Source organism: Rana temporaria, chromosome 2, assembly GCF_905171775.1.
Source record: "Rana temporaria chromosome 2, aRanTem1.1, whole genome shotgun sequence".
NCBI classification, from domain to species: Eukaryota; Metazoa; Chordata; class Amphibia; order Anura; family Ranidae; genus Rana; species Rana temporaria.
In genome coordinates this window covers 260309045-260334823 of record NC_053490.1, presented here as the reverse complement: position 1 = coordinate 260334823, position 25779 = coordinate 260309045, and the positions used below count along the sequence as shown (strand labels likewise).

General features: G+C 43.6%; 1 protein-coding gene across 1 annotated transcript in view; it reads left to right on the top strand.

Moving 5' to 3' along the window:
- The first annotated feature begins 3878 nt into the window (after positions 1–3878).
- TMEM120A (transmembrane protein 120A) overlaps positions 3879–25779 on the top strand; it is a 39133-nt gene continuing 17232 nt past the window's right edge. Inside the window, exons 1-4 of the mRNA XM_040336854.1 lie at positions 3879–4060; positions 18221–18339; positions 22725–22838; positions 24891–24950. Coding sequence (XP_040192788.1) covers positions 3989–4060; positions 18221–18339; positions 22725–22838; positions 24891–24950 — 365 coding nt within the window. The 5' untranslated portion in view covers positions 3879–3988. The remainder of the gene's footprint in view (positions 4061–18220; positions 18340–22724; positions 22839–24890; positions 24951–25779) is intronic.

The window sequence follows — 25779 nt, the reverse complement described above, 5'->3', positions numbered from 1 at the left end:
CAAAGTGTAATTTCTTCAGTGTTGTCACATGAAAAGATATAATAAAATACAAGCTGTACACTCACTGCTTTACATTGTAGAAAAGTGTCATTTCTTCAGTGTTGTCACAAGAAAAGATGTAATAAAATATTTACAAAAATGTGGGGGTGCACTCACTTTTGTGAGATACTGTATTTATATATGAAATATCATATATTTTCAGTGTTTTTATTCTGTTTGGTCTTGGTTTCCATAAAGTAGAAGAGAGTATTTAAATCCGGTTTTATTTTTTGGAACATTTTTCTCAAACATCCTGAAGACAGAAGAGAAAAGAGATAAAAAGACACATACGTACACCAACAAAAGCAGCGGAGTACAAGTCCTGGCTCAATTAAATGAAAAGATAGTAGAATTCAAATAAAAACGTTGCATTTCATCTTCCATTTAGAATACAGTGGCAGTGTATGACGTTACATGAATTGAAGAAGTGTACATGCTGCAGTCCTTCTGTTATGTGTCAAAGGCCAGGTTTAGTTGCATATTCTTCAGCCATTCTTGTGTTGGCAGACGTTTTTCCACTTTTAATTGCAGAAGAGAGTATTTAAATCGACAGCGCTGTGTCTTACTTGTATTGCCCTCTAAACTGTTGTTAAAGATACCACTTTCCGATTTTCATTTATTTTTAATGATATAACATTTATAATTGCTATACAAGACATTTTATTGGTTAATCCACATTTTACCTTTTAATCTGCATACAGATGTGATTTTCTAAAACAGCCAAAAATCATATTTATTTTCTTGATAGCAGTATGCTATATACTGTAAAAGCCTTCCTAGATATACCATCCCACTGCTTACATGATTGGCTATCCGTTTTACCAACAATATATTATATGTGATATAAATTAGGGCCTTTATGTATACCAGTTACAAATTTACATTGCAGAAGCATTGCCAGTGCAGATTAACCACTTAAACCCCAGATTATATTGCTGGTCAATGACCGGGCCACTTTTTGCGATTCGGCACTGCATCGCTTTAACTGACAATTGCGCGGTCGTGCGACGTGGCTCCCAAACAAAATTGGCGTTCTTTTTTTCCCACAAATAGAGCTTTCTTTTGGTGGTATTTGATCACCTCTGCGGTTTTTAGTTTTTGCGCTATAAACAAAAATAGAGCGACAATTTTGAAAAAAAATAATATTTTTTACTTTTTGCTATAATAAATATCCCCCAAAAATATATAAAAAAACTATTTTTTTCCTCAGTTTAGGTCGATACGTATTCTTCTACATATTGTTCGTAAAAAAAAAAATCGCAATAAGCGTTTATTGATTGGCTTGTGCAAAAGTTATAGCGTTTACAAAATAGGGGATAGTTTTATGGCATTTCTATTAATATTTTTTTTTTACTAGTAATGGCGGAGATCAGCGATTTTTATCGGTACTGCGACATTATGGCGGACACTTCGGACACTTTTGACACATTTTTGGGACCATTGGCATTTTTATAGCGATCAGTGCTATAAAAATGCATTGATTACTATAAAAATGCCACTGGCAGGGAAGGGGTTAACACTAGGGGGCGAGGAAGGGGTTAGTTATGTTCCCTGGGTGTGTTCTAACTGAAGGGGGGTGGGACAGACTAGGGGAAATGACTGATCGCTGTTCATACATTGTATGAACAGATGATAAGTAATTTCTCCCCCTGACAGGACCAGGAGCTGTGTGTTTACATACACAGCTCCCGGTTCTCGCTCTGTAACGAGCGATCGCGGGTGCCCGGTGGTGATCACGCCCGCCGGACACGCGCGTCGGCATCAGGGGAAAATGGGGGCGCGCTGAACGGCGAGATGACGTATATCTACGTGATCTCGCCCAGCAGAGCCGTCCTGCCGCCGTATAACTGCGGCGGCTGGTCGGCAACCAGTTAAAGGCTTGCTTGCTGATCTCATCCTGCAGAAAAACTGTTAAAAATTGTTTGTTATAATAAAGAGTATTTTTGTACTCCTAGCTAATTCAACCCCCACCCCACCAAGTATAAGTAAATACAACAAGTAAACAAACAAGTAAACAAACAGACCAAACAAGTAAAAATAAACATGGATGTAAAAAATTTAAAGTGAGTAATGCCATTCCTCTTGGTATCCCATTTGACAGTATATGAGCATAGAGGCTGTTATTGCACAGATGATAGGAAATCTTATACTCTACATTGTGATAACAACAAAAAAATATATAAAAAAACATCCGGGTTTACATCCACTTTAAGTGATTGTAAAGGTTTTTTTTTTTTTAAATAACAAACATGCCTATACTTACCTGCTCTGTACAAGGGTTTTGCACAGAGCAGCCCTGATCCTTCTTCTCTGGCAGCGCTCCTGGCTCCTCCTATTTGGCGAGTGCCCCTACAGAGAGACGATTTCCATGGGGGCACTCGTGCGGGCGCACTCCCAAGTCCTGCTGCTGCATCCATTGACAGACAGCAGGACTTGGCCCCGCCCCCGACTCCCGTGTCACTGGATTTGATTGACAGCAGCAAGAGCCAATGGCTCCTGCTGCTATCAATCTGTCCATTGAGGACCCAAGACAGCGGCTGGAGCTGCTGTGCTCACCCTTGACGCTGGAACGATCGGGTTTAGGTAAGAAAAAGGTGGGCTCTGGGGGGCTGCTGCAGCACAGAAGGTTTTTCACCTTCATACATAAAACCTCAAGACTTTACAACTCCAATTTTTACAGAGTTTTACAGCTGCTAACAAGGGATTACTAAAGAAATGTGACACAAGGGAGGGCACAGTAAAGAGCTTACCAAAATATCTATGCATGGGTGCTGTTAGATAATATTGCAAGGGGAAAGGTACACATTTTTTCATATATATTCATCTATTTTATGTTAATTTTGCATTTTTTTTTGCATGTGGCACCATAGTCCTTTTTCACATTGTAAAGTTCATCCACAGATTACCAGACTCGCAGATGGGCTTTTCTCCAGGGCCGGCGCTACCACTAGGCGAAGTAGGCAGCTGCCTAGGGCGCACTGCCGCCTAGAGCGCAGCCACTGTCACTGGCTTCCCTATGTGCCACCAGGAGGAATGGGTGCCAGGGGATTGTCAGTGCCTTGTTCTCTACCCGCCTGTGTCAGTAGTGATGCCGCTGTCAAGGGGGCACCATGCAGTACTAGTATGGAGGAGGCACTGGGAGCTTGTCAGTTCCTTGCTCTCTATCCCGATGTATGATGGGAGTGGCGCCACCGTTACTCCTTTAATTTGGGTAGCTGGTGAACGGGCACGGGAACTGCAACAGCTGTTGGAGGGAGTTTTTTTACTGTCTTCTCCCTCTAACAGCAGCCAGCCAAAAGAAAAAGCGAGTAGAAGAGGCCTTTGCATTTTTAATTTTGCAGAAACACACTTCAGTTCATTTAACATGGTTTCCTATGGATGTAGTTCACATCTGTGCATTTTATGGAAAGGACTTTATTATTTATTTTTATTGTAGCTGATCGGTGTCTAAATATACATCAGCAAATCACAGGTTGCAGTTCTATACACAATTAACACCCAATACCATGTTTTTTGTAGATGATCAGTGTTCCTATATAAATCAGCAAATCCCAAGTTGCAGTTCTGTACACAGTTATTCTGCCTTGATATCGCCAACGTGTGTTATCTTTCATTCTGTGGTGTATAAAGTAATAACACGAGCAATGAATGATCATAAATGTCAGCCCTGCCCAGTCCAATAGGCTGCCGATGCTCCTGATGTGATGACGCATCGCCGACGCCGTGTGCATTGTGTACACACACAGCCCCGCCTCCACCCACCACAGACAAGGGGAGGAGACCCTTGAACTTCCTCACAGCACGTGACCTCACCGGCCTCCTTCGCTGGGCGCTGCGATTAGCTGCCGGTGAAGGGGGGCGTGTCGGCTGGCCGCAATTGGTGGGGGAAGAGTAATCAGGAAGTGGCGCTGGGTTGCCCACAAGTGAGCTGTTCACCGCTCGGGGTGAGATGACTTCCTCAGGGCTCCGCGATTGTCTGCGGGAATGGGAAGAGCTGCAGCAGCATTACAATGAGAGCCAGGTGAGTGATCGCCTGTCACCTACGGATGGTGTACACTGCGCCGTGTGACTCTGGCTCCGCCCCCGCTTTTTAGTGATTGGCGGAGCCGCCGTAGCAGACGATGCCGTATGGCGAGAAAGGGTCAGAGGAGCAAGTCGCCATGGCAACTGTGACGATGTGCAAATAAGTGTGTCAGATTTGTTATTTCTACACGTAGGTAGGCTTTCATGGGTCGCACTGATTTCTATGTGATTGTGTTCAAGGGGAAAATCGTATGTAGTGCATTTCTATCATCTATGTTCATTCCTTGAAAGCAGAGAAAAATACATGTTGACCCCGCTCAAAAAAATACCCCTGTGATACAACCTGTGGTGTAATCACAAGGAAGGTGTCAGCCCTGCCTAGTTGTCTTTTGCTGAACTGCAGAATACCTCTCTCTCCTCACCACAACAGTTTGTAATACAAGAAAGCATGCTAGAAAAAGTTCTAAGGCTGAAGTGTGCACAGGACAGTTCTGGGTTTCTGGCATGATCCCCGGGTAATTGTTTTGCATGTATAAAACCGATATAACAGAATATTTCCAATACTATATTTAAAGGGGTAGTTCCTCCTTTACAGCAAAATGAAAAGGTGCACTATCACTGTACACCAACTCAAGCCCCCCACGGTCTGAAGTCGCCAAGCAGTCTGCTTCCACTCAACCATTTCAGGGGTCCAGGGATTTGAGATCCCCACACATCTCTCTTCTCTGTGCCGCTCAGATTGATTCTGACTGGTCACCCCACCCATCAACATGCTAATGACATTTTCATAAAAAAACCTTTCCATTCTGCTAATTGCCAACAGTACATTTACTGCTGGCAGGCGGCTCCCCTAGGCACCGTGACATACCTGTACCTGTTGGTGCTCATGTGCACTGTGCCACTCCCTTGCGACATGCTCTGCAACCCATGTGTCCACTGGGCCCAGATACCACGTCATCACATGTGCGATCACATGGCACATAGTAAACAATTAGCGATGGGCTTGTTCGGATCGAGCCCGCCAGGAAGAGGGCACTGCACACCGCCAATCATAGGCATCCTGTGTATGTGCAGCTGCCGGTCAGGAAATGCCTCGCTGCCTATAATTGGAGGTGTACAGTGATGTCTTCCTGGCAGGCTCGATACGAACACGCCCAAGCCCATCACTACAAACCATAGTCAAGAATAAGGAAGAGTTCCGGCGTGTTAGCATAGAACACATGCAGAGCCTGCCAGGAAGTGTGCATGGCGCTGCGCTAATAACAGCCAGGGAGACATTTCACGATCCCTGCAGCCGAGCATCGGGACAATGTCTCCCTGGCTGTGATTAGCACAGCGCCTTGCTCACTTCCTGGCGGGCTCTGCACGTGTTCTATGTGAACACACCGGAGCTCTTCCTTAGTCAAGAATAGAATCCATTCATGAAGGCCATTGTTTACCACTGTGCTTGAGCTGAAATTGGTTACCAGTGATCACATGCCACCTGGGCCAATCACAGCACCCTGCCCCATGTGATAGCTGAGGGCCAATCACAGTAGTAAACAATGAGTGATGAATGAAAGCCATTTGTGACAGTTCAAACAATTGTTAGTGATGTTCACTGCAAGCAATCCGTGTTAAAAAAAATACTAAATTATTCCAATAACAGAATGTAAAAAACAAAAATGCATAAAAAAAATGAATAAAAATGATTTTAGTTTTTTTTTTTTTTTTTTTCTACATACTGTCACCAATCAGTGTCCCTGATCACTGCCACACCAGTCATATAACTGGTGACAGTATGTATATAAAAAAGGGGGGGTTGTAAAGGTTCATTTTTTATTTTCTAAATAGGTTCCTTTACGCTAGTGCATTGTTGATTTACTTACCTTTTCCTTCTATCTCCCTTATAAATGTTTGTTTTCTTTGTCTGAATTTCTCACTTCCTGTTTCTCCTCAGTAAGCCGTTCTGGCTGACTAACCCCCAGCCAGGTGATGGTGGCAAGCTTACTGAGGAGAAACAGGAAGTGAGAAATTCAGACAAAGAAAAAAACATTTAGAAGGGAAATTGAAGGAAAAGGTAAGTGAACCAACAATGCACTGGCTTAAAGGAACCAATTTAGAAAATAAAAAAACAAACCTTTACAACCCCTTTAAAGAAAAAAAAAATATTTAATTTATTATATTTCCAAAAAAGTGTGACTAAAAATTACAACTTCAAAAAACTTGCCATGCCTCTTACTAAATACCCTGGACTGTCTACTTTTCAAAAATGGGTCGTTTAGGGGATACTTGTGACTCGTATTTTCGGGCCTCGAGAAATGAAATTGGCCGTCGGTACATCAGGATTGATCGATTTTCAGATATACGTATATATACCATAGTTTGTGGACTCTATAACTTTCACACAGACTAATATACACTGATTTAGTGTTTTTGTTTTTTTCACCAAAGAAATGTAGCAGAATACAGTTTGGCCTAATTTTATGAAGAAAGATTGATTTGTTTGCAAAAATTGTATAACCGAAACTAAGAATTTTATTATTTTTTTTTCAAACTTTTCTGTATTTGTTTTATATAGCAAAAAAACAACCCAGTGGTGATTAAAGCGGTTGTATACCCGCATTTTTTTCTTACGCCTGTAAGGCAAAAGCCATAATGAGCTAGTATGCACCGCATACTAGCTCATTATGAAATACTTGCCTTAAAACGAGGTGTAGAGAACTTACCTGGTCCACGCCGAGCGAGATGTCATCTTGCCTTGGCGTGTCTTTCTGGGTATCGCCGCTCCAGCGCTGTGATTGGCTGGCGCGGCGATGTCGTCACTCCTGCGCATGCGCGCGGGAGATTTCTTTCCGGCAAGGTCCGGCGGCTGCCGGCCCTTTAGCCGAGGATCCCCGCTGCGCATGCGTCGCTACAATAAGCGGCGCATTGCGAGGGGAATAACTCCTAAACCGTACAGGTTTAGAAGATATTCTTTATACCTACAGGTAAGCCTTATTATAGGCTTACCTGTAGGTAAAAGTGGTTGTAAAGACTTTACTACCACTTTAAAAGCACAAAAAGAAAGCTTAAAGGATCACTAAAGGAATTTTTTTTTTTAGCTAAATAGCTTCCTTTACCTTACTGCAGTACTGGTTTCATGTCCTCATTGCTCGTTTTTGCTTTGAAGTAGCTGTAATTCTGCTCTGATCTCCACACTTCCTGGTTGTCTGGCTCCTTATAACCATGGTACTGGGAGCTTTTCACGGTGGTCTAAGCTGTCATTACTGTGTGTGTAAAACTCAACAGAACCAATCAGATTCATTTTAAAAACACAACACTGCCCTGGATTTGTTTGTTTTTGTTCTGTGGGTCTCTTTACTTCACAGAAACATGAAACCAGTTTAAAAACGAAAGTGAAACTGCAGGCACATTATATGATTGATTTTGTATCTATTTTTAATAATTTTTAAAAGGAATCAGTTAACTTTTATGTCTCTATACCCTGTAAACAGTCATTTCAGCAAAACCTTTTTTTTCCTTTAGTGACCCTTTAATTTGTGTGCAAAAACATTTGGTGCACGTTTTATTTGGGTACAGTGTTGCATGACTGAGCAAGTTAAAGTAACACAGTGCTGAATAGCAAAAGATGCCCTGGTCACGAAGGGGGTAAAACCTTCTAGAAGTCAAGTGGTTAAATACCATATTTTAGACCTATGGACATCGGCACGGTTTCTCAATGCAGTGTAGGTGGATCATGGCTTTCTGAAAACATCCCACCACTCTGCCTCAGTACTCTTCCCATGGGATCATTTTGATCGATGAACTTGATACATCCAGCTGGCTCATACAGTTTGAATAGAAGCATAAATTCATGCTGTGGCCTCAGTCCCTGTTCACTAGATCGGCAGGTCGCTGGCCACCACAGCTATTCTCCTCTCTGCACAGCCAGCAATTACCTGCAGTGATCGTTGCTGGATGCACTTTGTGTTTCTAGCAACAATCATTGCAGGTAATCGCTGGCTGTACAGACATCTGTGAATTGCTGCGGCCACCAGCGACCTGCCGGTATAGTGAATGGAGCTGGCGGCCGCACCAAGCCACTCACAGGCGTAGCAGCAATCTTATTCCTGCCTCTACTATTCACACCGGCCTTAATCACCTGTGCTATAGCTCAAAGATGGACAGAGCGTGGCTTTCTCTCCATGGACATCCTCCCAGAACCACACCCACCACAAACTCGCTAGGGTGTGCATTAAGCGTGCTCTGTGACAGCTGATCACAGATCATGCTAAAGGGCCAATCACAGCAGCCCTTTACCATGTGATCAGCTGTGTCTGTCCAATCACTGCTGATCACAGATAAACAAAATTTGCTTAGTGATAACTGGCAAGGCTGTCGTCACACTTTTTACACTGATAATCAGTGTCCTAATTATCAGTGCAGCCTCATCAGCGCAAATCAGCCAATCAAATCAATTAGGGCTGCAACTAACAATTTTTTTCATAATCGATTAGTTGGCCGATTATTGTTTCGATTAATCAGATAATAGCCTTAAAAAAAAAAAAAAAAAAAAAAAGCATTTTTAACATTTTTTGGGCCAATTTGTTGTTGGGCAGATTACAAAACACAAATTGCCGCAAAAACACATTACATACTTTTCTGCAGCTTCTCCATTGAAGTATATTGAACCAAAAAAAAACAAAATGGCACCGTTTTGCGTTAAAAAGTCCTTGCCCTTTCCAAATGCGCAGCAGCTGAAAAGAATCATGGATGTGAACGTGTCCCATAGGAAAACCTGTAAATGAACTGTAGTGTGTTTCTGCAAAAAGCACCAAAAAACAGAGGTGTGACCCAGGCCTGAGATGTTTAGTAACATAATGGGGTTAAAAAAACTAAAATAAGTACAAAAAGAGCAAATAATCACTACTGTAAGGGGTTAATTTTTTTACTGTGGGACAGTGAAAGTAATATTTACAGTAGCGATTTGCTTTTTTGTACTATAAAGGGCTAATTTTAGTTTTTTTTTAACCCCATTATGTTACTGGTCGATTAATCGATTATGAAAATTGTAATCGATTAATTTCATAATCGATTAGTTGTCGATTAATCAATTGGTTGTTTCGGCCCTAAAATCAATTACTTATTTGCAAAATCTTATAACAGAAACTTTATTTTTTTGAAATTTCTGTCTTTTTTAGTTAGTTTAGCAAAACAAACCAAGTTCTAGGGTTGTACAGATATCGGTATCAGTGCCGATACCGAGCATATGAAAGAGTACTTGTACTTGTCCAAATGATCTAATGCTTGACCCGATACCTAGGCAGTCAGGGAATGATTGGCGCGGCGGTGGGGGAGTTGCAAGCACCGATCTCCTTGTATAGATTTCAATAAAGCGGCTGACAGCCCCTCCCCCTGCGGCTTTCAGCTACTTTCTTGAAATCTATACAGGAAGATCAGTGCTTGCAACTCCCCCACCGCTGCACCGATCACCCCTGACTGTCGGTGCTTGCTCCTCTGGTCCCCCTCTCTGTGCTTCTCCAATCCTACCCCAGTCTCCCTCCGTGCTCCCCTGGTCCCTGTCTGTCCTGGATCTGTCAGGATGAGCAGAGTTAGTGGTCACGGACTCCATTCATAACTGAGCATTAAACAAACAAAACAAGTACGGCACACACACAAAAGCACTTCCAATACGCCGTGCCTGTGGGATAGGCATTTGCCTATTGGAAGTGCTTTTGTGACAGTACTGTGTTTAACAGTTTAGTTGCCTGCCAGTTTTTGGATTGCCAACATTAAACATTCAGCAGTAAAAGCTGGTACTATGGAAACATTTTCTCAGACAATACATTTTTAATCAAATCATTGTTTGGATTCCAATATTGACTCTGATGAAGCGCTTTTCTAAAGGATCATTTTGTTTTGCTTGTATCATAACTGAGCATTGTAAACTGTTTCAGTTTATGAATAAACAGGAGCTTCTGTCTCCTGTCCATTCATTTTCAGTGTAACCGAGGCTGCAGAGAAAGAGACTGGGGAATCTGTCCTCAGCCCCTTACTTTGTTTTAAAGGGAAGATGTCAAGGGTCTGTTTAGACCCCTTGTATCTCACCCAAAAAATACTGACACCGTTAAACACCCCCCCACCCCCACCCCCCCGGAAAAAGGAAGCATTGTAAAAAAATATAACCTTTTGCAAGTGGTTAATGGCCCACCCTTTTCAGCTATAACAGCTTCAACTCTTCTAGGAAGGCTGTCCACAGGGTTTACGAATGTGTCTATGGGATTGTTTAACCAACTTTCTTGTACATTTGTAAGCTGTTATAGCTGCAAAGGGTGGGCCAACTCAATATTGAACCCTAAGGACTGGGATGCCATTAAAGTTCATGTGCGTGTAAAGACCGGCGTCCCTATACTTTTGACAACATAGTGTATATGTCCTCGGACAGGAGCATCGATATCAGGAACATGGCTAAAGCTGCAGCCATGATCATGGTATCAATTTTTTTAGAGCAGGCAATGGGCTTTATTGTAAAGCCACCCGTGACAAATGCGACCTGTCACTTCGGATGCACTAGGAACAGTGGGAGGAACTTCCAATCCCCTGCTATAAGATTTTCATCACTTGTTACGTTACAGGCATGTAAAACAGCCAATGGGCATGATTGTTATTGGTACAGTGGACTTCACCACATAATGTAAAAGCTTGACCAGAACAAATATAAAGGTTTCAGAAATATCCACAAGCCTAGGTTCACATTGCTGCAATCCGATTATCAATGCGATTATGTAGTGCAATTTGTATGTTTGCATATTCTATGGGTCCAAAATGTCACTGGAATTGCACCAAAGTAGTGAATAGAGCCTAAATGTGAACACTAGTATTCTTTGCATATCACCTTGTACTTTGATACAGCTTTAGATTAGTGGCGGGTGGGTATAGTAGAGGTATGTAATCTGTCCTTTGTACATGCATGTGTTTTGTTTGGACTTACTCACTAGTTTACAGCACACTTTTGAACTTCTTAAAAAGAGGATGCAGAATTGAGTGATATAGATATAGTGCTGTTACGCCTTTTTTTTGTTTTGTCCTCATTGAACCACACTAAGAACCCTTCCACACTGAGTCAGTTTTCAGGCGTTTAGAAATAGCCTCTAAAAAGCAGCTGAAAACTGCTTCCCATTCATTGCGATGTGTGCTTTCACACTCAGGCTGTGCGCTTGCGGGACATTAGGAAAAGTCCTGCAAACAGCATCTTTGGGACAGGTTGGGAGCGCAATAAAGAGTGCTCCCAAAACACCCCTGCCCATTGAAATGAATAGGCAGCGCTTTGAAAGACTGCAAAGGCCCTGCAGAGGCAGAAAACAGTGGACAGATGAAGAACCGGAGAGGGCTAGAAGACATCGGCAGAGAAGACCCGGAGAGGGGAGAAGAACCAGAGAGGGCTAGAAGACATCAGCAGAGAAGACCCGGAGAGGGGAGAAGAAATCGGAAGTGACGCCGGAGCTGCCTTAATTGCTTTAAAAACGTGTACTGCGTTTTATTTGACACTTTTTTTTTTTTTTTTTTTTTTAGATGAAAGTGTAGGGGTACAATGTACCCTATACTCATTTACATAGGGTTCCAGATTTCAATGAGCCCCCCTGCCCGCAGACATGGCCAGGGTTGTCGGGAAGAGGCCTTTGTCCTCAACATGTGGACAGGGTTCTTTGGGGTGCAAGACCCCTCTGCCCAAAAGCACCCACCCCCCCTTGTTGAGGGCATGTGGCCTGGTACACTTTAGGAGGGGGGGGGGCTGCTCGCTCGTCCCCACCCCCTTTTCTAACCTGCTGGGCTGTGTGCTATGATAAGGATATGGATATGGGGCAGGGGGCATGCTGTTTTTTCAGCATGGGGGTTCCCCTTTAAAATCCATTCCAGACCAAAAGGCATGGTATGGTCTTGGAGGAGGAATCCATGCCGTTTTTTGAAAATTTGGTGTGGAGTTTCTCCTAAAGATTAATAATAGACACACAGATCCTGCATTGTTGGTATCAAAGTCAGATGCCCATTCATTGAAGTCGCACTGGTGTCAGACTTCAAGTCGCAGGACAAAGTCAGATCCACAGTCGTACAACTGTTGTGTCGCACCAGTGTGAACCCGGCCTAACTGCACTTTGTATTATTGGACTAGTAGAATTGTAAAAAAAAAAGTCCTACCCTAGAAATACAAAGACTAATATAAATGCTGTTGATCTCTGCCCATGGAATGTGGGTGGTTCAGCTGTAGTAAAAGAGCAACAGAATTCTATTTGTAACAATTGTAACTACAATGTCAATTTTAGGTATAAGGAATGACTCGTCTCTATTCTCATGCACCTAGGGGTTTTGGGAGTTTCCATCCACATTTTTGTTCCAGAACCTCTTGTACATATAATAAATAAAATATCCAAAAGGAAGTGGTAATCCTCCTTGGTGACCACGACAGGTGTGCAAACCCATGAACAAAAGCACAGATGGATCCCAATAGAGACTTGAGAAATATAAGAAAATGTTGTGTGGTTTAACTCTTGAAGATCTACTAAAAACAAAATTCTATATATACTGTAGATGGACTTTTAAAAGTCCAGCGCTGAACTTTTTAGGCTCCAATCCATAGGTTAAAAAACTCACCTGGCACATTATCTGCACAGAGATTGTGTCTAAAGTGGGTTCCCCTCACAATTCAAAAGCATACTGGTAAGCTAATTGGGTGCCTAGTATGTGTATTAAGCCTAAGGTTGCCACCCTGCCGGTATTTTACCGGCACAGCCGGTATTTTCATTCGGATTCCGAGCTGTGCCGGTAAGTTTGAATGAAAAATACCGGCAATGCAACGGCCGGTATTTTTCATTCACTGTCGACTGTGTTGTGTACTATTTGCATCTCCTGCTCACTCTGCTCATAATCAGGACTGCATACAATGACAGGAGGCGCCCGCCCCTCCCCCTGACCCCCTCCAGCTCCCATACAGGGAGTGTTCTCCCCTCTCTGTTTCCTTCAGGTATCATCACATGCATCCTCTGACATGGCAGCTGCCGGCCTCTGCTTCTTAGCAACAGGTAAGGATGACAGTCCCCCACGGTCTGCACCGTGTAGTTTTGTGTACAGGCCCTAAATACATGTAAGATCAGGCAAACATCCTAGTTATTGTGTGAGCTGCGTATCAGGACTTTACTCACCTCAGACCCCAGTGATAATTCCACATGTTGATGAGTAAACCCAAGTGCTTTCAAAATCTACAATCTACTTTGGAGGAACTGAGAATACAATCCCTGTCACTGGGCTTCACAAATGGCCCGAAGGAACATTTGACCTTTTTTTAACCAGCATTGACACCCTCCTTTAGTGGTATTGACACCCTTCTTTAAAGCTTATGAACTATAACCATGTCAATGCGTACATCACAGATTAGTAAACAATGTAGAGTATTGTTTGGTATGCATGCTTTGTCTTCAGCAGGTGTATATTGGCTCTCTGTGTACATATTTCTGTAAATGCTTCACCTGCTTCCAGACAATCATGTGACTACAAATAATGTTTACAAACCAGGCCAAGAAATCACATGATTTTTTTTTTCGGGCGATGGTTGCCTTGGAACTGAGGCAACCACCAAGATGTGTGCTAGTGCCATCCATGATTAGGGGCCCCCTGAGAAACCTAATAGATGTCTATAGGATTGTGGCTAAACCGCAGGTAAAACACACTAAAACCATGGATACAACCATGCTGTGGCCAAACTGTGGTACACGTGTGTAAACCTGGCCTAACCTTGGAACTCAAGGAGCCCACCAAGAGGTGCGCTAATGGTGCCCATGGTTGGGGCCCCCTGGAGCAGCCTAATAGATGTCTATAGGACTGTGGCTAAAACCGCAGGGTAAAACACACTAAAACCATGGATACAACCATGCTGTGGCCAAACCACAGGCAACCAGTGTGAACCCGGCCTAAACTTGGAGCCATTTCTTTACCCCCCCATCCCCAATGCCATTTATTTACCCCCCTCCCCTCCCCTCCCATCCCCTCCCATCCCATCCCCTCCCCTCCTATCCCCTCCCCTCCTCCCCTCCCCTCCTCCCATCCCCTCCTCCCCTCCCATCCCCTCCTCCCCTCCCATCCCCTCCTCCCCTCCCCTCCCCAATGCCATTTCTTTACCCCCCTCCCATCCCCAATGCCATTTCTTTACCCCCCTCCCATCCCCAATGCCATTTCTTTACCCCCCTCCCATCCCCAATGCCATTTCTTTACCCCCCTCCCATCCCCAATGCCATTTCTTTACCCCCCTCCCATCCCCAATGCCATTTCTTTACCCCCCTCCCATCCCCAATGCCATTTCTTTACCCCCCTCCCATCCCCAATGCCATTTCTTAAACCCCTGATCCCTTGTCCTCTGTGCAATCGGGCCCCTCCCCTTTTTTATCTCCACCCCCACATAGCCACATATCAGTCAGCGCTCGCAACTATTGGCTGCCAGTGCTGATCGTATGCTGATGCAGAATGGCTGGCTTCTGTCGGACAGGCTGATGTACACAGGGGCCAAATGTTCGATGATATTCGGCCTGTGTGTGCCAGACTTTAGTGTGGTAGACCTAAAACTGAACAGCAATCCATCCCACATTTTCCCCTTTCAGTCCTTAAAGGAGGGTGCACGGCTAGCCGTGATGACGTGAAAATCCAACACTGCAGAAATGGCCAGCACACTAAAAGTTACAGATCTCTATTATTCAGTGAGATCTTAGATCTAGTAACGGCACAGCTTGTGACCATAGGATTTCCAAATCATTGGGGTCAGTGGGAGGCGTGGTGCCCCCATCGTTGGGGTCAGTGGGAGGCGTGGTGCCCCCATCGTTGGGGTCAGTGGGAGGCGTGGTGCCCCCATCGTTGGGGTCAGTGGGAGGCGTGGTGCCCCCATCGTTGGGGTCAGTGGGAGGCGTGGTGCCCCCATCGTTGGGGTCAGTGGGAGGCGTGGTGCCCCCATCGTTGGGGTCAGTGGGAGGCGTGGTGCCCCCATCGTTGGGGTCAGTGGGAGGCGTGGTGCCCCCATCGTTGGGGTCAGTGGGAGGCGTGGTGCCCCCATCATTGGTGTCAGTGGGAGGAGTGGTGCCCCACTGTTGCTGACAATGGGGGGGAATAATGCCCCAATGGCCGGATAAAAGCAAGCAAAGGTCCACATCCAGCCCCCAGGCCACAGTTTGGAGACCACTGCTCTAGACCTTGGCATACTATGTCTGCACTATACAAATATGGAAGATATAATTCACTGAAACATACTTTAGTCCTGTAAAAAATATCTTGTGGAAAAGTTGAGGTGATGGCAGACTATGCATGTCATGTTTTGTAGGTCTCCCACTGAATGAGGCCTGAGTGCTTATCATACTAGGATGCATTACTGGCATAAAGGTCACGCTTTCAGCAAGCACCCGTTGCGCCACGATTTGGCAAATTATATTGTTCAGTCTAGTCCTCCGTTTAACTAAACAAGTAGTTTTAAATATGAACAATAAATGTATAATATATTCTTATAATGGGATCAGCGCTATATTTCTTGCAGTCCAAATGTCTAAACCTTTGCACTTTTTGCAAGAACATTATCTTTTGCTGTTTCTAATTCTTATCTTCAACAGAAAAGGCAAAAATTAACTACTCGTGAGCCTATAATCCTTGGGAGGAAGACTGTGGTCGCTTAGTGACACAGCCAGGCACTGAGATAGATGTCTGCCACACATGCACTTTGGCCTCTATTCCTCTCTTATGGAGTTGCACAAGGACATGACAATAATATCTTCACAAAGGGCACCAGGGCTGTGAGAATGGCATCTACTAATCTCTGCTACAGCCATTGGGCAGAAGTATCCCGCTCTTGTCATGGGGCTCGTCTTACACCTCGCCTTTCTTTATATAGCACAGCGCTAGTATTTAGGATGCCATTTAAATATATTCTCCAAGGGTCACTTTGCAAGATTGAGCACAGAAAAAAAGCTCTGTACACAATTTAAACATGTACAAGATTGCTATTCTATACCCTGCAAAGTAGTAAAACATACATCATTTTTTGAAATATGGCACTGCGTTGTTTTAACTGAAAATAGCGCGGTCTTGCAATGTTTAAAACTTTCTTTTGGTGGCATTTGATCACCTCTGCGGTTTTATTTTTTGCACTATAAGCAAAAAAAAGCAGACAATTTAGAAAAAAAAAATATAATATTCTTTCTGCTATAAAACATATCCAATAAAAAATCAAATTTCCTCATAAATTTAGGCCAATTTGTATTCTGCTACATATTTTTGGTAAAAAAATAATCCAAAAGTATATTGGTTTGCACAAAAGTTATAGCCTCTACAAATGATGGGATCAATTTATGGACTATTTACTGCTTTTACTAGTAATGGTGGCGATCTGCTTATTTTTTTTTTTTTTTTGTCGGACTCCAATATTGCAGTGGACAAATCTGACACAAAGTGACACTTTTTGGGGACCAGTGACACCGATACAGTGATCAGTGCTAAAAAAAACATGCACTGTCACTGTATAAATGACACTGGCAGGGAAGGGGTTAACATCAGCGGCGATCAAAGGGTTGAGTGTGCTTCTAGGGAGTTCTTTCTAACTGTGAGGGGGATGGACTGACTGGAGGAAGAGAGATCTGTGTACATGATTAGCAAGAAGACCAGGTCTCTTACTCTGTGACCGGATGGTGGTCTGCCTTGTTTACATAGGCAGACCACTGTTCTGCCTCTCCTGTGAACGATCGTGGGTGGCCGCCAGTGATTGCGCCCGATGGACCGGCTTATTGACTCCCGCTGTGTCCAATCGCAGCAGAAGCGGGGCTCTGGCGGCGCGTTTGCACGCCCGCGTCCAAGAGCTGATCCGATGCATTGTGTACAGATACGTGATTTTGCACTTAAGGACCGCCCTGCTGCAGTATATGTACGTGGGGTGATCCTTAGCTACTTGCCGACCAGCTGCCGCCGTTCTACGGCGACAGGTCGGCTCCCCTGCGCGAGAGCACGTAGTATAACGTCCCCTCTCAAAGCGGCCACTAGGGGCGCGCGCACGTCCCCCCCCCCCCCCACTCGTCCCTGACGCCCGCAATCCTCAGAGTATTATGCCCTTTACACGGATTAGTTGGATGACTCTTATGTTTGATAACTGGTTAGGCAGGTTTGCAATGTGGCTATCACACCCCAGAAACGCCTGTGGGTGTTGGTTGAAAGAAGGCCCACTTGTTCTTCTGGTCCTGATGTCTTTGTGCACTGGTTTGAGTTAAAGGTATACCCTTCATTACTGTCCATCTTTTATGTGAATGTTAATCACCCTTACCTGTTCTTTAAGAGGATTCAAGGTCGGTACCCTTTAATTTTTTCACCCTAACGATTTTTTCCCCTGTATCTATTTAGATTTTATGCTTTGGAGGCATTCATGGCTATCTATTTATAAGGTTGGTAATTGGGTTATATCCTTCCTGATTGGTCATGGCCCTCTCTTCCCTGAAGCTCTTGACTGTCTTTTGTCCAAACTTCCTTTCCCAGAAGAAGAAATCTGCTAACACCATGTGGACTTTATAAGGGATATATAAAGTTGAAGACAGCAGATATAGTTGTAAAACTTATTTAGGGAGATTTGTTTAATCTGTGTAGCATCTAAGGCTGTTCACTTAACTGGGCATATGTGAGGGATTCCATCCACTTTAAAGTGCATGTAAAATCTAACATTACCTTTTTCTTGTTTGTCTCCTTTTTAGTTATAATAAAATGCTGTTAATTGTATATTTATTAGATCTGTTCAACCTGCAGTTCATCTAGTCAGAAATCTTGTGAGCTGATGCTGTACTTTCCTGTAATTTCTGTCTCTGGACTGTTGTCAGTATTGTTTCCTGTTATCGCCGTGGTCTACAAAATTCATCCCCCTGCTGTGGAGAAGAGAGGAAGGTGTTCTAGTCCTAACATAGCTTTATGCTAAAGTCAGGGTTCTACGGGGGCTGGCGTAACGTGTCCCAATCTCCTGTGGATGGCAAAATAGCCTGCCTGTTTAGGAATTCCTAAGTTCTCAGCTCTCTCAATGGACTTCAAGAAAAAAAATGCAAGTCCAAAAATGTTTTCCTAGACCGTGACACTCAGCTTTTCCTTTAGCTTGCTTTGGGGTCTTTGTTAAATGTGTTCTTTTTTTTGTTTTATCTGCCAGGAGACCCATCGCTCATACAAGCAAAAGCTGGAGGAATTGACAAAGCTGCAGACACGGTGTTCCAGTTCTATTTCACGTCAGAAGAAGAAGCTAAAAGACCTATCGCTAGAATTAAAGAAGTATGTGATGCCTTTGTCTAATGGGAATTAAATGGCAGATGCAATCGTTGTTCATTTTAGACAATGACATTGTAATTACAAAGCTAATCTTACATATATCCCCTCAGAGTATAAAGTGACATTCGAAGTTCTGCCTGCACCAGATGTTGGGATCAGTAACATTACTTTAGCCTAATTTATATGTAAATGTATTTAAAATGCTATGAAAAAACAGGAATGATTAAAAAAATGATTGGTCACAAGCTGGGATGAATTAAACTGAAAAAATGCTTTGTTAAAACTACATGACAAAATAGTCAGTAGGTCTATAGTTACAGTATAGGAGACTTAAAGGGGTTTTAAAGGTAAAAATGTTTTTCCCTAAATAGCTTCCTTTACCTTAGTGCAGTCCTCCTTCACTTACCTTCTTCAATTTTGCTTTTAAATGTCCTTATTTCTTCTGAGAAATCCTCACTTCCTGTTCTTCTGTCTGTAACTACACACAGTAATGCAAGGCTTTCTCCCTCGTGTGGAGAAAGCCTCTTGAGGGGGTAGGGGGCGAGCAGGCAAGTCAGGACACTCTCTACTTTGCAGATAGAGAAAGAAGCTGTGTGTTAGTGGGAGTCCTGACACTCCTGCTCGCCCCCTCCCCCCCCCCCCCCCAAGAGGCTTTCTCCACACCAGGGAGAAAGCCTTGCATTACTGTGTGTAGTTACAGACAGAAGAACAGGAAGTGAGGATTTCTCAGAAGAAATAAGGACATTTAAAAGCAAAATCGAAGGATGAGGTAAGTGAAGGAGGACTGCACTAAGGTAAAGGAAGCTATTTATGGATTTTTTTTTTTTTTACCTTTACAACCCCTTTAAAGCCTGAATCCATGAACATTTATTTTCCTCCCGCGGAGTGAAGCTGTGCCCGTACTGCACGGGTTAACTGCTCATTTTGTCTAGGGGAAAGCAAAACTTACCTGATCCTTTGATTTTCCGGAAAATTGCACACCCCTACATCCGGCGGTGGACTGTTTCAGCTGTCCACATCCAGAGCCAGTCTATGGGTGTGATTTCATCAGGAACCGTCCATTCACAAGACCACTAGTGTGCTTGGGGGGGCAGCAGGAGTTGGGCGGATCGGTCTTGCGCTTGGAGGATCGGTGGATTAGGTAAGTATATCTCTGCTCTGAAATCCCCTAGACAAACTACAAGCAGTTAACCCATGTAGTGCAGAGACAGCCCCACTGCATGGAAGAAAAACGTTTTTCCCTGAGTTCTTTACGTTGTATGAAGATTTCAACCTTTTGTGTAGAGGTTAAAGAATGAGTGCAAATCCAGGTAAAGTGCACTTATTTCTTTTGCCCCTTTGCCCTGAACTAATCTAACCAAGTGTCCAGCTCCACAGATCATTACTTGCCGAGATCTGATGCCTGCTGCCTCAGTTGTTTACATCTACTGGTTTACTCTCCTAGCTATGCCTGCACAGTACATCCCTATAGACGTCTATGGGGCTTGTCTACCTCCATCTCTTAGCTGGGAGAGGGCCCCACAGAAGTCTAGCTGTTGCTGCAGTTGGGGGAGGGAGAGCTTGATACCCATGCACAGATTTTCATCAAGTAATTGTGCTCCCTCCTGTAATTCTGAGGATGCGCACCAAATGTCTGGCATGCCCGGGAAACTAGTCAAGAACAGGGAATATAAACTGCATAAGAGTATTTCGGGTAGTCTTCAGGGGGACCAAAACAGTCCTACAGGTATGGCAATTGCAATAAATAAAATTTTGAAAAATCGCACACCGCATTTTGCTTTTATGGAGTTCCTTTGTTATGCAAAAGGTGAACTTTGCCTTTAGGCAAATATTTTTTATTTTTAAATCTGTTGGAATGATTCTCATCTTGAGCTTCTGGCAATAAATGTACTTCCTGTTGAAGGCTGCAAAACACTAAGCCACTGTCTCTCAATTTTTTATTTTTTTTGAAAAGCCTATGGCGTGTGAACACACCCAAAAAAACTCCACCCGGTGCAGAAAAAATGTGCACACACATAAAGAGTGTTCACAAAAACGTGCAGACGGGTGCAACGTCAAGTGGTCCTCCTGTGAAGAAGGGACCCAAACCCTGATCCCCCGGGGGCTGTCTCTCAATTAACAGTGTTTTCAGCCTGCCTTCAAAGTTTCTTCAGGTGGCCATTGGACTGCCCATCTGATGGACCTGATGGACAGCCTAAGGCCAACTAATGGCTTGTTTCCACTGAACGGAACGGTTCAGGTCAGTAGATTTGGAACGGTTTACAACGGACCGGTCTATTCTCGTGAGCGTTTCCACTGCAAATCGGACCGTCGGGACCATACAGGATTTAGAAAAAATGCCTAGAGCATCCACCAATCAGTGGAATGTATTGCATCTCCGCCCTAATGGAACCGTTCCATTTTCTATGGCCCCACATCTTAAGCAGGACCCAGAATGTTCCGGTACGGTTCGGTTTTATGGCACACTTTCATAATGGAAATACCCAAAAGAGCGTACCGAACCACTCAGTGGAAACGAGGCATAAGAGTGCGCACAGCAGGCTGACATCTCTTCTGGTAATTGCAAGGCAGTGGCTTACCTGAAACAGGAAGAGTTATTACTGGCAAGGTCTCCAGAGAAGAAACTTTACCACCGAAACACTAAAACGATTCACTTAAAACTGTCAAGTGTGCCATGCTGCCAAACATACTGAAAATTTCATTTGGAGTTTTTATAATGTTCTATACTGTTTGAGCTCAACTAAAAATCTTGCAAAGGTGGCCAAATTTCTTATAGTAACTTAATAAGAGTTGCCCTAATGCCAGAGCCAGGTAACAATTCCAGGCCCAAGAAGTAATTTGCCTTAATGACAGCCCATTGTTGTAGACTTAAAGTAGATGTAAACCCGTTTTTTTTTTTTTTTTTGCTGTCACAATGTAGAGTATAAGATTTCCAATCATCTGTGCCCAGTCTTGCCACACAGAGTTAATCCAGCTCTGAGCAATCCTCTTCTTTTTTTCAGTGAGATAAAGACAAACAGGAGAAAACTTTTGTCCGTTCTTCCCCCTTGCTGTGAATGACAGGTTATTTACATATCTCATGCACTAGCCTGGAGACAGGCATTATTTTTTTAATTCCCACCCCCACTCCTTTTCTGAAGTCATGTGGTTACTTTTCTGGATTTTGACTGGATGTTGGTGATCATAGCAGAATTTAGTGTAGGGAATACACAGGAGAAAATGCATGTTGACAAGGGGAATGTAGAGGAGGGCAGGGAGTCTACTGACATCTCGACTCCACCCACCGAGCTCCAGACAACAGACCCACCCACAGAATCTGCAGTTTTTCAGGTCTCATAACAGAGGGGAGACATTTGACAGGTAAGGATACATGGCAGTAGTTTAGAAAGGATGAGTGTAGGTTTACATCCACTTTAACCTCGCATGCACAGGGCTTTAGCTTTTTTTTTCAGTCAATAGCTTTTCTAGCCCTTACCTCTTACAGTGCTGAATCATTGCTGCCTGTAATTAAAGCGATTTTAAACCCTCACCTTGTAAAACAACCCATTCAGTTTAAAACAGAAATGAATGGCAAAACATTTGTGTATAGATTTATTAAAAATGTATAAGTGATCATATAACCTCTGTTCTCGGCTGCATAATCACTGGGGGGAGGAGAAGCGGCATCACACTAAACTTCCCAGTGAAAGGGGGGAACGTGTCAGGACAGGTCTGATCATTAGAGGAAAGCAGGCTGAGTTCCCAGAATAGCTATAGAACTAATCACGCTGTGCTCTCATGCCTTGTGTGGTCAGTTTTTAAAAGGAAAGTTGAGACTGGTAGGATCACCAGGGATTTCACACAAAGAAAGCAATACAAAGATAACCGGGTGCTTTTTAATACAAGTACATGGTACAGCAGTCGCATATCAGGAGTATGAAATGTTGGGTTTACATATTCTTTAACAGCCTTGTCTCCTTTTACAAGGTAGATGGCATAACTACTGCATAGAGCCTCCAAGACGACCCATTCCAGTAGGTACAAGATGGTTTGCTTCTAATTACCTCTCTACCTTTCTGAGTAAATTTTTTTTTTTAGGCCTGGTCAAGTTGAGGTTTTGAGTATGTTAAGATTAGGAGTGCTGCGTACCTACTATAGTGGGTCATGTTGGAAGGTCTGACCTGTGCCCACCCTACCTGCACTATTCCCAGGGTGTACCCCAAGTAGCTACAACAATCTGTAGTGGTCTTTTCTCTTTATAGTAGAAATCTTTCAAAGATTTAAAGATAATTTCTGACAATCCATCCAAACTGCACTGTTTTCTGTGTCTCAGTAAGTGTATGATGAACACTGTTTTTTTTATATCGAAGTAATGTTCTTAGGATCCTGACATCTTTACATGTATGCAGGGTTAAAGACAGCCAAGAAAATGAGAACAACCAAATTAAAGACATACAAGAAAACATTAAGCTGCGGGAGAGAACATTTTCTGAGATGGAATCCTTTCTACCCAAGAAAAACGGGTAAGGGATATATGTTCCAGGAGACATGGTTATTCCAGTGAAGAAAAAAAATATTGATATGTCTGTAAAAATCAATGTACAATAAAGTTGTCTCTAGGTACTAAGGTAGTTGCTGACAATTAAAAAAAAATGTACACTTATTTTATAAAAGTATTATAGACAAAGGTACAGTACATATAGGTGTTTTTTTTATGAAAAATTTGCTGTTTGAATCTGTTCTAAAGGCTGGAGGTAAAAAAACAAACTTCAGTATGCAGCTTCCCCACAACCCCCCCCCCCCCCCATACTTACATGAGCCCGATGAAGATCTAGCAATGTGCACGAGAGCGGCTGCTCTCCCGGGTCTCTGCCTTCTGATTGGCTAAGAGGCAGCAGCAGTAGCCATTGGCTCCCCCGGCTTTCAATGACGGCTCACAGCCAGTGAGGAGGGAGCAGGGGTGTAGCCGAGCCCCGTTCTGTGTCTTATGGACACACAGGGTAGGGCTTGGGAGGGGGTGTCCACATAGCAAGAAGCTTGCTATTGAGTCACTCGGAGAAGAGGAGGGGCCATGAGTACTGGCAGGGGACCCTAGTAGAGGAGGATCTGGGCTGCTCTATACAAAACCACTGCACAGAGCAGGCAAGTATAATATGTTTGTTATTTTTAAAAAAGGCCTGTAATATCACTTTTAAATTGACACGGCTGTCATGAACAATCAACGTATTGTGTATATTTTTATATCCCATGATCGTCTGCTCCATTTAGTGGGAATAATGCAGTATTTTCCCCTATTTAGTTATTTCAGGAAAATATGACCACTAGATGGAGTTGGCGATCATCGGAAATAAATGTATTTGGCACATTACCAGGGTTATTTATGATCGCTGTGGGATGCTGGAGACATTTGCAGAGCCATTTTTTTTATAAAAATCCCAAAGACACCTTTACTATAAAGCAGAAGTCATTCCAAAAGGCCAGCTGAATTCATTGTGTCTTTTTTTGCAAATAATTCTCATTAAAGAAGTATAGCCAAAGCTTGTCTGGCTGTACTTCTCCTGTGGATCACAGAAGTGCCGCTCGTTCTGCACTCCTGTGTCAGACAGTGGGCTTAAGTCACAGAGCCGGTCCAGGCTCAGAAAAGACTGCGACCATATGGTCGGGATCCACTCGCATGCCTGAAGCATGCTAACAGCCGGCCAACCCAGCCCTCCACAGCGGCAGCACTCCAGTGAGCGGGGGGGGGGGGGGGGGTAGAGCAGAGATGCGATGACTGACTGTCGCCAGCTCTTTGCATATGGCGCTCCTCAGTGATCAGTGGTGTTCAATCACTTAGTTCTCAGCCTTAGAGCTGGCAGGGGACTGATGCTACATCCACCTAGGAAAGCATGATTAAAAAAAAAAAATACATTCCTATACTTCTCTTTTTAACCATATTCTGTTCTGTAATAATTTTATAGAGTGTTAAGGGCCCATTCACACTTTGCTGTTTTTATGCGTTGTGTTAAGGCATCCTAATCATTCCTTGCATGTGCATCAGAGCTGCATTGTCTTAGTACATTGCAGAGGGTCTCACAGCATGCAAGGTTTACCAGGTGTAACCACAAACGCACCGCATTGCAAAAGTGTGTATTGGCCCGAAATAAAGAGTTCCCTCTCGAACAAAAGTTCTCCTCAAATGCTATAGTTCTTGGAAAACATTCCTTTCGATGAATGACCATGTTTTTAATGCTGAGGTGAGGCTTGGACAGTAGAAGTTTGGACATTTGATGTGAGGATTTGAAGTGTGATCTCATCATGTTGTGGTAGCTGCCAGACACGCATTGGGATAATGCCTATAAATGTGTTCCATATGGATGAAAAGTGGAAAGATTATAGCAACCAGTCACAATCCATTATGCATTGGTCTGACTGTAGTAAGATAAATACCTATTGGTTGCTCTTTGTACTTGGTGGTTCTGCTGTTTTCCTTGTACACTGAATAAAACTTTAATATGTGAGTGAAAGAGGTTGAAAATTGGAAGTGCTTCTCAAACAATAAGTGTATCCTAACTAACTGGTGTTTTTTTTTTCAGATTATACCTGAGTCTGGTATTGGGGAATGTGAATGTCACTCTTTTAAGCAAACAGTCCAAGTAAGTATAAGGCACTTCAGGGGACCCTTTGGCCCCTTCCACACGAGGCAGACTGCGCCAGATCTGTCCGATGATCTCCGCTGAGCTGTAGGATGACAAGCTCCTCTTTGCTCACTGAGCGGGGAGGGGCTTGTCGGGCGCCGCTGTCTCCAATGGAGAGATCGGACGAAAATGGATAGCATGTCCGTTCATCAGGTCTCATCCGATCCACCATGGACGGATGGGGACGTATCCCCATACGTCAGATTTTAGCGGAACGGATGTCAGGGGACATGTCTCCGCTGACATCCGATGCTCCATAGAGATGTATGGAGTGGCCGTTCAGGTCCGGACAGGTGGACCTGAACGGTCTGTCCGTGTGAAAGGGGCCTTTACTGTATTTAGTTACATCTCTGCTTTTTTTAAATTCCTGCTATGTCACAATGCATGACAAAAGTATGACTTTTCAGAAAATCTGTACTTTTTAATTAATAACCAGACTTTTGTCTGTTGCTGGCACAAGAAAGCATTTCTTTAATCGCCTCTCCCCCCAGCAATTTGACTTTGCATCAAAATTTGTATCAATCATAGATGTTCACAGGGGGTGTGCCTGGGCACACCCTAATCGCTATGTGCAGTGCTGATTCCCCCCTACTGCCCGGTTCCCCCCGTGTTGGCCCTGCAGTGCTGCTGGCTTCCCTCCTCTCCCCCAGTTGCTGCGGGGGACATTTCAGGATAAAGAATTTACCAGTGCCTTCCTTTTTCTAAATAAACACTCACTGTGTTCATGCATAACTAAAGCATAGTAGACCGTGTTTACTATGCTTCAATTTGTGAATGTACAGGAAGC